This window comes from Myxine glutinosa, chromosome 1 (assembly GCF_964187855.1).
Source record: "Myxine glutinosa chromosome 1, kmMyxGlut1.1, whole genome shotgun sequence".
Taxonomy (NCBI): Eukaryota; Metazoa; Chordata; class Myxini; order Myxiniformes; family Myxinidae; genus Myxine; species Myxine glutinosa.
This window is the reverse complement of record NC_136261.1, coordinates 229582853-229596998: the sequence shown is the minus strand read 5'-3', so window position 1 is coordinate 229596998 and position 14146 is coordinate 229582853. Positions and strand designations below refer to the sequence as shown.

The window sequence follows — 14146 nt, the reverse complement described above, 5'->3', positions numbered from 1 at the left end:
CTGCTCTCCCCTCTGGTCTGGTGCTCCTGCCTCACACCTAGCTCGTCTTCACGCTGTTGAAACCAAAGCGTTCAGAATCATTGGAATCTCCCGCGATGAAGCTAACTCCAAGGGCCTTTCACTCACTCACCGCAGGCAGGTTGGTGGTGTTTCCGTCTGCTACCGACTGCTCTCTGGCCTTGCCCCCCCCCAGCTCTCTCTGGGCTCTGTCCCCCAAATATTCCTACAGGTCGCACAAGATCTGCCTGCAACCCTCTTATGGTTAAACTGCCAAAATCAAGACTTTCTGCTCACCTTCACTCCTTCATTCCTCTTTTCTCCCGCCTCTGGAACAAACTCCCTCACTCTCTTCAATCCCACTCCACCCTCCAGGTCTTTAAAACAGCTGTTCACCACCATCTCTTATCTTCCCCCATCCAAAACCTTGATCTTTTCTACCCCCACTAATTTCACCCCAAATCCTACACTTTTTTGAAATACCAACTTCTGTCCTGGAAGTCCTTGGTCTCCTTGTGTTTTATACCTCTCCCCCCCCCCCCCCCTTTCCCAAGCCTCCTCCCCCCAAGCCCTCTCCCTCCCACACTTCTCCCTGCTCTCAAATGTTGTGTTTGTGCGCTTCCTCTTCTCTCCCCATCTTGTCTTCCGCTCCCTCTTTTTATATATATATTTTTTCTGGTTGATTTGTTTGTGAAAAATAAATGTTAGCTCTTTCACAAGCCTCGATTCAGTATACAAAAAAAAACAAAAAAAAAAAAACTCAAGGTCACATTTCCAAAATCATCAATTTTCATCTAAATAACCATCAATTTTCATCCCATTGACTTGGAAATTGAACAGCATTTGCACAATGAGTCACTAAATTGGGAAACCAACTATTTTTGAGGTCAAAAGGTCAAAGGTCAATTCAAGGTCAAATTTCCAAAATAATCGATTTTCATCTGAAACAAACCTGTCACTTTTCATCCCATTGACTTGAAAATATAACAGCATTTGCATTGTGCTTCACTGAATTGGGAAGCCAACTATTTTTGATGTAAAAAGGTCAAAGGTCAACTCAAGGTCAAACTTCCAAAATAATCAATTTTCATCTGAAAAATCATCAATTTTAATCCGATTGACTTGAAAATTTAACAGCAATTGCATAGTGCTTCACTGAATTTGTAGACAAACTATTTTGAGGTCAAAAGGTCAAAGGTCAACTCTAGGTCAAACTTGTAAAATCATCAGTTTTCATCTAAAAATCGTTACTTTTCATCCTATTGACCCACGCTTTGATCAATATCGTCAATTTTCAATTGCAACCTGTTTTCATGGGGGGGGGAGGGGGGGGGGAAGGGAAGGAGGATGGATTTTGCAAGTATTGTGCTCTTCAGCTCTGCATGATGTCTTCTTGTTTATTTATTTATTTTCTGGATTTGGACTCAGTTTGTAGACGAACTCAAAGTTGAGCATACTCAACATCTCTTGGTGACAAATATTTTACAAATGCACAAGATCTTGAAAGTTTAGTAGGTGATTTACATGACATTTCTAAACACTACATGTATACCATTGGTGGTATGAAATGTTAGTCTCAGTTTTCTTCACCCATCTACAATATTTCTGATAAAGTCTGCATTCAATTTGGAACATAAATCCACTCCTTTTTGCTCAGGAAAAGGCAGCCACACATCTCCATCAATTAACTGCTCTTTGCTGTGTGTGTGGATCTCGACTAAAATTTTAGATCTTAATTTTTTTTAATGCTTATCTGCTGTCACTTTCTGCATCTCACCCTGACAGTATTTGGACCAATAAAAACGTTCACATGTACTAGATATGGCAAATGGGCCTGCTGCTGTGACAGTTTTTGCATTATGGCAAATGGTCTATCGAATGGCTGTTAGTGAAGGTTTTTTTAAATTGCCAAATTTGCTTTATGACTATAGTGGTGAATTCTCAGATAGTGGTGATTTCTCATAAGTCGAAGGCCCTTTGGGCACATTGATTTGTGAGGGTGAAGCTTTTCCCATTCACCATATTCTTCCTCAGCGCATGGACCTCGATCGTCGGCGTGAAGAGGCACGCAACCCCAAGCGCAAGCCACGCCTCATGGAACAGGATGAACTGCCAAGATGGATTTTGAAGGATGATGCTGAAGTGGAGAGACTAACTTGTGAAGAGGAGGAAGAGAAGTTGTTTGGTCGTGGTTCTCGGCAGCGGAAAGAGGTTGACTACAGTGATTCACTTACTGAGAAGCAATGGCTCAAGGTGCTTCATATGCTTTGCTTGCTGTGTGTCGATGCGTTTATCATGAGAGTGTGTGTGTGTGTGTGTGTGTGTGTGTGTGTGTGTGTGTGTGTGTGTGTGTGTGTGTGTGTGTGTGTGGGGGGGGAGGGTGGGGGGTGTGGGTGGGTGTGTGTGTGTGTGTGTGTGTGTGTTTGTTTGTTTGTTTGTTTCCCCCAAGTAAAGCTAGTGGCATTACCCATTGCAAATATATAAAGACACAGGTAAACAACAGAAGCAAGGAATATCCTTTCACTTTTGTTAGAATGTAAAGAGCAGGTTATACTGAGGCGAGTCTATGTATATTTGAAGTGTGTCAAATTCACCGTACCTCAAATAATGCCTTTCCTGGTCGACATGTGCTTTTGTAGCCCCATAAAATTTTGCCAATGCTGGTTTCGCGAATGATTAATCAGACCAAAATACAATTTGTTGGAAGGTAAGGCCAAAAAAATGTTTCTGAGAATATTGTCAAGATTGTATTATGAGTGAGTGGTCAGAATCGTGAATTTATTTAACATTTATTTTCATCTAATCTCATTCTGTTTTGTTTGTGATGTTGGAGAAAGGGTCGGTAGCTTGGAGAGTGCAGCTCTTACCATTATTTCAAGTTTTTCAATGTATGTTTGGATATAATAATTATACTAAAATTGTTTAATCTTTGATTGTCATTGTGTGTGTGTCAGGCCATTGAAGATGGTAACCTTGAGGTGCTGGAGGAAGAAGTGAGGGTTAAGAAGTCTCGTAAGCGACGGAGAGATCCAGACTTGCCCGGGACAAGTCCTCGAGATAAAGTCTGCGATGGCGAGGAACGGGCAAGAAAGAAGCGCGGCCGACCCCCGGCAGAGAAAACTGCCCCGAATCCCCCAGCTCTGTCTCGCTGGATGCGAAGAATCGTCGACACCGTTGTAAAATACAAGGACAGGTACGAGCAAAATAGATTGTCATTTGTGTCATTTGTGCAAAACCGATTTCACGATGATGAAAAAATAGATACAACAACAAAATCAATGATAGAATCAACAACAAAACTACAGAAGTATTGCATTCATTTTTCATGTTCTTCCCTCTCACAGCTCTGGACGGCAGCTTAGTGAGGTTTTCATCCAGCTGCCCTCCCGCAAGGAACTTCCCGAGTACTACGAGCTTATTCGGCGCCCTGTAGATTTCCATAAGATCAAGGTAGATGTCTCAACAACAACAACAACAACAGGCATTTTAAGGCCATTTTCCCTGCTAGAGCGGGGGTTAGCCTTGCGGTCCCCATGACAATCTTCTCCATTTTGCCCTATTTTCTGCATCTCCCCTTGTTAACCCCCTTGCCCGCATTTCTTCTTCCACCATCTTTAGCCAAGTCTTTCTCGGTCTTCCCCGTCCTCTACTTCCTTCTACATTCATTTCCATCACTCTTCTCAACCAGTCACTTTCATCCTTCCTCAACACATGACCAAACCATCTCAACCTGTTCCTCTTCACAGCATCAATCACAGGCTCTATTCCCATCATTTTCGCAATTCATCATTTGTCTTCCTCTCTCTCAACGATACTCCGCACATCCATCAAACCATTCGCATTTCCACCCTTTCCAACCTTCGACCTTTCCTTTCCAACCTTTCCAACCCTCTCCAACCTTTTCCAACCTTTCCAAATAGGTAGATGTCTCCACAGTGCAAAAAAAATCTGATTTTCCTTCTTCGATATATATGGCACAAGCTCTCTTGCTGAATGATTTCAGGTTTGCCAATTTGTCAAAATAAAAGTAAGACTTTATTACGAGGGATCTCCGAATTTAATACCTCTTCTAAATAAAAATTGAATGTTACGGGGTTGGTAGAGACATAACATTACATCTGATGCAAGTATCGTTAAAAAGTTTATTGATTCTCTGACAGCCGAAGGTGTATCATCCATCGATTGACATTCGCTGTTATATGCTAGATGTGTAATGTGAATCATTTATTGACATCATTACTCTCTTAAAGGCACTGAAGAAAGAAAAATGGAAAATTCTAAAAATAATAATATGACACTTATGCTTTTTACCTCACCTGGTACATAGTTCCAGGGAGCTTATGCGATGGTGCGTTGTCCGTCCGTCAGTCCATGAACACTTGCAACTTCTTCTCTAAAACCTTTGATTGGATTGTGACCAAACTTGGCACAAATTATATTTGGCATGTTGCAACTCAAGTTTAGTTTATTCACGGCATTAAAAAATCTGGGTCTAAGGGGGTTTACCTGGGTCAAAGTGGATCTAGGTTTGAACCCCTAAAATAGGAATTTGCTTTTTCCTCTGAAACTACACAAACTATTTAGATGAAACTTGAACACAACCTTCATCACCTGTGATGTACCAACGTTTGTTCGCGGCCTTAAAAAAAATTGGGCCCGAAGGGAGTCTACGGGGGTTGCCCCCCCCCCCCCCCCCCCCAAATAGGTATTTGCTTTCTTCTAAGAAACTACACACAATTTCGATGAAACTTGATCACAACTTTCATCACCCTTGATGTACCAATGTTTGTTCAAGGCATTAGAAAAATCGGGGTCTCAGGTGGTACACATGCACCCCAGCATCACATCTCTCCTGGATTCTGTGGAACTTGTGGCTCTCAAAATTTTTGGAATCTCCCGTGACGAGGCTGAAACACAAAGTTTGGTGCTCTCACATTGCAGGCAGTTTGGTGATTGTCTTTGTTTTCTAACTTCTATTCCCTAACTTTTCTCCCTCTGCTCTCTCACTCCTATGACCCTCCTAATGTACTGGAGGATGAACGTGCTCTTCCTAAATCTTCATCCTGATTAGATTTCCAAAATCCAGGCTGACTGCTCACCTGAAGTCTTATTCCTCACTTCTCTTATCAATGGAACCACCATCCCGAGGCTGTTCTGTCTCACTCTTCCTTGCAGGACTTCAAGCAAGCAGTGCACCACCATCTCTTGTCTTCCCAAATTCTTACCCATGATATTTACTACCCTCATTAATCTCTCCTAACTCAATAGACTTACTTGATAGTTTCATTCCCTCCTTCCCTCTCCTCTTTTCCTGTTTGTTAGTTCCCTTGATGTTTGGCCCACTGTCAATTCTACCTTGCTCCTCCATGAGCCTCTTTATTGTAAAGGGGTAAAGGGCACAAGGTGTGCACAAAGTCTCATTACCCCTCCTAACAAACCTGTTATTTTCCAAATATAATATATTTTCTCCTTTAATTACTCCATCAGCCTGCACAGTAGGAGATGGGGTGTTGTAATCGTGTTTGTGTGTGTATGTGTCCGTGTGCGTGTGTGTCTGTGCACGTGTGTCTGTGCGCGTGTGTGTGGCGCGTGTGTGTGTGTGTATAGGATGCTGTGGGAATGTTTTTCAGCGGCAGAGAGATAGAGAGCACAATGAATGGTGCCAAATACAGGAAAATCCTTGAGGAGAACGTGCTGCAGAGTACAAGACCTTAGACTGCGACGACAATTTACGTTCCAACAGGAAGATGACCCCAAGCAACACTGGAATGGCTTCAGAACAAAAATGTGAAAGTCCTTGAGTAGCCCAGGCAAAGCCCAGACTTGAATCCCATTGATATTCTGTGGAAAGACTTGAAGATTCCTTTTCGCCGACACTCCCCATCGAACTTGACAGAGCTTGAGCATATTTGCAAGGAAGAATGGGAGAAACTCCCCAAATCCAGATGTGCAAAGCTGATACAGACATACCCAAGAAGACTTGAAGCTGTAATTGCTGTCAAAGGCACTTCTACAAAGTATTGAGTCATGGAGCTGAATACTTATGTAAATTAGATATTTCTGTATTTAATTTGAATTATTTTGCAAAAGATTCTTCAATAAAATAATCCCACTTTGACATTATGGGGTATAATATGTAGATCAGTGACAAAACATGGACATGTGTGAATATATATATATTGTCTGGGAAAACACAGTTTTATATATATATACAGACTTGGCATTTAATATGGAATATTTTTTTTGTGGGGGTGAACTTACTTTTCAAGATGTCTCAGAGCCAAAAGTTCATTGGAATTATGTTGAAATTATTCTAGATTTTGTTAATGTGACCTTTAAAAGAAACAAAATCCACATTTGACATTTCAAAACAAATAAATTGATCCTTGAGAGTGATGTAAACTGATATCGAACTCAATTCATGGACAGTACTGTGTTAAACTTCTGTACATTTTCCAGAAGTATCTCTTTATTTTGCACATGAGCCAAATTTTTTTTAAACAAAAGCTAAATTACGACTGGGATTACGGACAGTAAAATTACAGTTCAGTACTTCGTGTAACCCCCACGAGCATTCAGGAGAGCACGTACACGTTGAGGCATGCTGTTCACGAGATTTGTCAAGGTTTGGACAGGAATCGCTTGCCATGCAGTGACAATAGCCTGCTGCAATTCACGCACAGAGGTCGGCTGCTGGTCCAAGTGGTCGATTTGACGCGTTAATTCTGCCCACAAGTTCTCTATCTGATTCATATCCGGGGACATGGCAGGCCACTCCATATGCTCTACACCACGGTCAGCAAGAAAGTGTTGAATCATGCGAGCACGATGAGGCCGTGCATTGTCATCTTGGAAGACAAAGCTTCCTCGAAAGGCTGCACGAACAAATGGAAGCAATGTTTCTTCCAGAATGGCCCTGTGCTTGAACTGGTTCAGTTTTCCATTCAGAACAACGAGGTCAGTTTTGCCCCCTGCATGAAAAGCAGCCCAAACGGTCACCCCACCACCTCCAGCTTGGACTCTTGGCACTATACAATCTTTGTTGTAGGCTTCATGCACTTGTCTGTGCACTCGGACGCGGCCATCTTGACGATAGATCAGAAATCTAGACTCGTCACTGAATATCACGTGATTCCAGTGTCCTGGCTGCCATTGACGGTGCTCTCTGGCCCACTGCAATCGGCGCTGGCGGTGTTGTCTGGTCAGGCGTGGCTTTCTCAGGGGACGCCTGGCACGATAGCCTGCTTGAACCAGTCGTTGGTTGACTAGCCTTCTGGATACAGGCACATTTGTCAGTTGCTGCCACTCAGCCCTAAGCCGATTAGCTGACTTGGTACGGCCATTGCGGACTAACCGGTGCAGCTGGCGATCATCCCTTCTTGTGGTTCTGCGGGGACGTCCTGGCCTCGGTATTGGAGTAGGGACACCCCTCTGAGCATTTCGTTTCAGGATCTTTGACACCTGACCTTGAGTGATGCCACACTGCCGAGCAATAGCACGCTCTTTCATGCCGTAATTTCGTAAAGCCACGAATCCATGACAAACAGCATTGTCGAGTTGACAGACCATCTCCAGAGGAAGCGGCAATAACTTTTGGAGACGTGCAGCAGTTGTTTTCCAATGATACAGAACGCAACAACCCTTGTATACCCGACTGTGAAGCCAATCGTCAAATGCACCTGTCCGTACATTTTGCCACGCCACCTGTGATATAATCCTGTTGTTGACTTCTTGCTGCGACAGACAATCAGTGACATGGTTCTTTTAAGAAAGAAATCACCAAAGTGTAAAAGAAACTCACCAGATTGACATACTGAGGTAAGAAAGTAAACCCAAGTCAAGGAAAAAAAAAATTCCATATTAAATGCCAAGTCTGTATATATATATATATATGCTGTATTTATATGCATATACATATAAATACATACTTTTATTCTGTGCCCTGTGCTATTTCTGGTCTTCATCAATGATCTCTCAGACTCTCTGGAAAATCCTCTTCATCTCTTTGCTAATGACTCCATTCTCTGCCGCTCCATTCCTCATCCCTCAGATTGGCAGTCTGCAGCCTCTTCACTTTCTGCAGATCTGAACAAAATCACAGACTGGTCAAACAAGTGGAACATGTCTTTCAATTCTGACAAATCTCACACTCTTACGATGTCTCTCCGAAAAGACCGTCTGGACACCCCTCCCATATACTTTCTCAACAATCCTCTCCAATAAGTTCTGTCCCTCAAGCTTTTGGGTCTCACTATCTGCCATGATAGGTCTGGTCTCACTATCTCACTACATTTCCAAGCTGGCCTCCAAAGCCAGTCGCCGACTGGGCATCCTCCGTCGTGTGAAGTCCTTCCTTGGCACACCTGAGCTCCTCAACACATACAAGGCTTTCATCCGCAGCTCAATGGAATACTGTTCTCCCCTCTGGGCCGGGGCTCCTGCCTCACACCTAGCTCGTCTTCACGCTGTTGAAACCAAAGCTTTCAGAATCATTGAAAATCCCTGCGATGAAGCTAACTCCGAGGGCCTTTCACTCACTCACCGCAGGCAGGTTGGTGGTCTGCAGGCAGTCGGTTCGTCTACCGACTTCTCTCCGGCCTTGCACCCCTTGCTCTGTCTGTGCTCTGTCCCCCAAATATTCCTTCAGGATGCACAAGATATGGCAGTGCAACCCTCTTCTGGTGAAACTGCCAAAATTGAAAACTGTCAGGTGAAAATGCCATCACTCTTTCATTCCTCTTTTTTTCCCGCCTCTGGTGGAACAAACTCCCCCACTCTCTTCAATTCCACTCCTCCCTCCAGGTCTTCAAAACCATTGTTCACCACCATCTCTTATCTTGCCTGATCCAAAATCTTTATTTTTTCCACCCCCGTTAGTCCACCCCAAATCCACATCTTCAAATTCCCTGTTTTCTTTCTTGGAAGTCCTTGTTTATCCATCTTGTTTATCCCGTGTTACTTACTTACTTACTGCGTCGAGCTAGCTCGGCATTTTTTCGTGTCATGTTTTGCTTTCGGTAGCTAGTATTTGCACTCGCGGTCGCCAGTCCATACGAGTGTGAGCAGTACCCTATTTCAGGGCATTTGTGCCTCACCGAAACAATCAGCAGTAACTGTTCGTATCGCCTTGCCACTACGTGGAATGAACCAAGACTGTTCGAATTTGCTTCATCCACCATCCAACATCCTGCCTCCCAATGTCTTCACCGTGACCCTGGTTCGGGTGGCATCCGGGTACTATGCCTTGCCAAAGGGCAACCCGTGTTTGGTCGGGGACTGCTTATTGTGTATTCGCAGCTAACCTCCATATCTGGAGGCCGTTTCGCTATCCGCCACCTGCGACCCCGTGGATGGGAGTTTGCTCTCCACACCACGAATCCCGTGTACCCCGCCTCAACGCTCTCCCTTCCACAGATCTCCCGATGTTCCTGTTTTCTATTGTTGTTGTGTTTTCTCTCTCTCCCCCTTTTGTCTCCCGCTCCCTTTATTATATGTTCTATGTGTAAGCTCTTACATGAGCCTCGACATTGTATACAAAAAAACAAATTGATACATATGAATTAACTTGTCACCTGTGACGTATTTCATCTGGTCTGGAGATATATTGGTGCATGTGTTTCTCAGGTGGAATATTTAATTGACCTTACCTTTCAATTTTTTATTTATTCTCACATGATCTCTTGAACGTATGTCATAAAGGATCAGCATAGGCCTGCAAGTTTTATGTCTGCTGTACTGTTGAACACAACCACTGAGTACACCACCACAACACCTAAATGTATTAATTTGCTTTTGAGTTTACAAGCTTTGTTGTACAGTTGAATGTAAATTGCATTATATCATCAAATTCCATGATTCCTTGCCTCTTGCCTTTCCACACACACATATGTATATACTTTTTCCACATGCGAAATTTGCATTTATGTTTATTTAAATTATACAATAGATGACAAAATGTAAATGTTTCATGATATTTGTTATATTATATCACCTTTATCTGTCAATATTGTTGAAATGAAGATCAAATAGCTGCATGTTGAAATATGTGGAAAAAGTCAAAACTTTACATGGGGTGTACTTACTTTTTCATGTAACTGTATATACGACTGTATATCACTCGTATATATATATATATATATATATATATATATATATATATATATATATATATATATATATATATATATATATATATATATATTTGTTTGTTTTTTTTTATACAGGTATTGAGGCTCATGGAAGAGCGGTTAGTACAACATAAATGACCTTTCATCATATGCAGTTTTAAATAAATGCAGTCAGACTGATGATAATTATTGTTTTAGCTGGATTGCATTTGTTGAACTGTTTTTTTTTTGTTTTAAATCAAATCCCCCAAAACCACTGCATCTAGGAGCGTATTCGGATTCACAAGTATCGTAACCTCAGCGACCTTGAGAGGGATGTGATGCTGCTATGCCACAATGCCCAAACCTTCAACCTTGAGGGTTCACTGGTATGTCATCCGAACAGTACACTAACAAAATAATTTATGTGCCACTTGGGTGAGCGATTGTTCGTGTTCCAAAGTTGTGCCATTCCACCATGTCGGTGGACGTTATGAACGACGGTTATTATGCCATGATCCATGCTGAGTTGTCTGCAGAAATGGTTGTTTTTCTTCAACCGATTTCTTTTACTGGACATACTTTTGTGATAAATATGTCATTTGAGGATAGTGGGTGAAAAGATTAGGATTAAGAACATTATAAAGACTTCGAATACAAAGTCATACAGTCATGATGTTGAATTTGATGTAACTTTCGGTGTCGATGCAAACACAATAATCCTTTCTAACTTGTCACATGCTCTGTACCTGATGGTTGCATGTTCCGAGATGTGCGGCTAATTGCAAGGCCAAGAGTAACTATTCCTCGTTACTTTGGTGAGGGTTTGTAAAATAATTATGAACTTTCATGTTTCCTCTACTCGTCAGATTTATGAAGACTCCAAAGTGTTACAAGCTGTGTTTCGGGCTGAACGGCTAAAAGCTGAGAAGGAGATAGTAGAGTATGAGGACAGCGAGACTGGTGAAGATGATGAAGGAGACTCTGAGAGTGAGGGTGAGTGTCTCGGTATTTACATGGGATATTTGTTTTTTCGTACAAGTGCCTGCTTCTGATAAAGATGTAATGAATATGGACCACAACCTTTAAAACACTGATGAATTGAAGGAAGGTACATTGGCGTGAAGAGATAAAAGCAACCTTGTGGTTTGCGACCGCAGATAATCACTTCCTATATCTTGATGGGACATAGACTGTGATGACTCGGGAATGGAGAAGATGAGCAGGTTATTTGTTGCTATAGACAAAGGAATGTTACTTCAGAGCCGCAGTGATAGCTCTGCAGGAAATTACCACAACCTCCACCAGACTCATCCAGAGAGAGAGAGAGAGAGAGAGGGTGAGAGAGAGAGGGTGAGAGAGAGAGGGTGAGAGAGAGAGGGTGAGACAGAGAGGGTGAGACAGAGAGGGTGAGAGAGAGAGGGTGAGAGAGAGAGGGTGAGAGAGAGAGGGTGAGAGAGAGATGGAGAGTGAGAGAGAGGGTGAGAGAGAGAGAGAGAGAGAGAGAGAGAGAGAGAGAGACAGAGAGGGTGAGACAGAGAGAGAGAGAGAGAGGGAGAGAGAGATCGAGATCGAGATCGATATCGATCGATCACCAGAGGAGATCGTATTGCATTTGAGTCCGTTTATTACTTTGCAAAAAATTTTTTTTGACAAGTATGTTGATTACTCCGGTTTGTGTTTGTGTGTGTGTGTGTCTGTCCGCTCACTTATACTTGCGTACAGGTCACAATTTTAAACCGATCTTCACGAAACTTCACCAAATGGTAGAGTTGGTGGTCCGACAGAAACCCTTTTATTTTTCTTCATTTAATTTCAAATTTCTAAAATCCTCAATTTTCATCCGATTGACTTGAAATTTGAATAGGATTTTCATATCAGGTCACATAATTCAACCACCAATTATTTTTTAGGTCAAAAGGATGCTCTACTGAATGCCATTCCACTTTGTTCTGTTTTGCCAAGTGTCGCTCTCTGAGTGATTTTTCATTTGTCTGTCTGTATGTTTGTCGGCACAGAATAAATAGGATTTTCTCTGCAACCGTTGGTCCGATTGACAGGAAATTTTCGCCATAGGTGCAACTCCACCTGTAGAATTTTAAACGATAATTATGACGTCATAGTTCACGTGGTACGGGCGCCATCTTTGAAAAGCCGAAAAACTTTGCACCTCTATATCTCGAAAAATGCTGCATAGAAAAAATTAAGACATGGCTCATTGTAAATAACTCTCCATGGGGAATACCATATGTTAATGATGTCATAGGTTCCTTCATTATGACATCATAATTCGACAAGTACAAAACTTCATCTGATCAAGATGAAATTTCTTGAGCGTCATCTCGGGTTAACCATCACTGGAAACTTCAGTGATATTGGCACAGATGTTTTTTGATCAAATAAGTTATGATCAAAGAGCAGGTGTTTGGTGATGGCTTCGCCGTAAGTAAACCCGACTTCACTCCTAGAGAAGCCTGAAAGCAACAGTATTAAGGAATCTGATTCCTCCTTCCAGGTCATACTTTGTCATTTCCTTTTCAGATAGAAATTGTGGACCAATGTTTCATCCTCCACTACCTCTTCAAGAATTTTTTTTACATTCTCTGTATTTCTCTCCAACTTTTGTTCAAGAGATTTGCTGTTGTTGCTTCTTCTGATTCCTCATCAGCATTGTGCGTCCTTTACACCATTTTTATGCCCAAATGTTTGCTCAGAATGCTTTCTATTGATGCTTTCTTATTTCCTACATGGCAGCAAACAGTCATTCAAAATCGTTGATTGCCCTTGGCAACATTTTTTTATCACATGATGCAGTTGCAAATCACTTCCCCATGGGTCATCTTTCAGGTCTTCCTTTCCTGCTATGATATCATTCGCCCATATATTGTCTGTTGCATAAGACGATGCTTACCATCCGGATTAATCATGCCAGTATGAATATCTTTGTGGTGTCATCTCTTTTGTTGACGTATTATCATGGTACAATTTTTGAAATTTACCAGTTGGTGAAATCTTAAGACTTTCCAATGGAACATGAAATATACAACTTCCATAGGAACGTGCACAAAACGAAAGCCAAGTTCATCCCTCTGTAATATTTAATGTTGAATATAACTTGTTCCTTATTTTGATTATAAGTATCAGATCTTTAGAAGGCTGAACTATTTTCTCGATAAATGCAAATAACGTGGCATCAGTTGTTTTGTTTTTAATTCTTAGTCTATACAAAAGTAAGTAAATCGATACATTGAGTTGGTGAAGCGTGGAAATGTACAAGTATGATGGACTAACAGACCTAAACCTGACAGACAAGTTACTTTATGAGGTGATGATTTGCAAAGCGGAAGGTAAACTGCACTCAGCGCTCCTCAATATTGGCTGGAGACGTCACATCTCGATTCCAGATCTCCTTCAGTCCATCTCCATGCAGATGGTGATGCACGGGAGATTTGCATAGCAGAAACAAGGCAAATATAGAGATTCACTCAGACTGCTTATGACCAAACCAATCACTCACTAGACATTCCAAGACAAAAGATGGCTTTAATGGTATTACACTGGGCAAAGGTGTGCTGTTCATTGGTGGATATTTTCCTATCCATCCAGGGCGGGGTTGAATAGATATCAGGAACATCTGATGTATTCTGTGCAAGGAAAAACTTGGATCAGTCTCAGATCATTATGGATGAAAGGCCTGTTCTAATTTATGTTCTACCATTCTAGCCATGATTATTGATCCTTTTGCCTGTCACAATGATGACCTTTGCTTCAGGTGGAGCATTTGTAACATCAGATGTCCAGAATGATCTAAAACGGGCAGAAGAAGTGGGACAGAAAGCCTTCTTTGTGAATCAATTGTTTCCATTCAAAGATTATTGTAGTGGAGAAGAATCTATTTTCCCCATTTCGAACTTCAGTTGGAAATGTTCTCAGACTTGATGTAAATTTCTCCTTCTAGAGATTAAGAAAAGTACATTGTGTTACGTGCTCCTCCCCAAACCCCGGTTACGGTGTACCTCCGAGCCCCGAGAGGAGTCACGGCA

The 14146-nt window shown here is 41.9% G+C and overlaps 1 protein-coding gene across 8 annotated transcripts in view; it reads left to right on the top strand.

Annotated features, from left to right (window-relative positions):
- Nucleotides 1-14146, top strand: part of SMARCA4 (SWI/SNF related BAF chromatin remodeling complex subunit ATPase 4) — a 172499-nt gene that overhangs the window by 151127 nt on the left and 7226 nt on the right. For all 8 annotated transcript variants that reach the window (XM_078784783.1, XM_078784751.1, XM_078784772.1 and 5 more), the window contains 5 exons: nt 2032-2250; nt 2952-3190; nt 3342-3447; nt 10391-10492; nt 10973-11099. In XM_078784783.1, coding sequence (XP_078640909.1) covers nt 2032-2250; nt 2952-3190; nt 3342-3447; nt 10391-10492; nt 10973-11099 — 793 coding nt within the window. The remainder of the gene's footprint in view (nt 1-2031; nt 2251-2951; nt 3191-3341; nt 3448-10390; nt 10493-10972; nt 11100-14146) is intronic.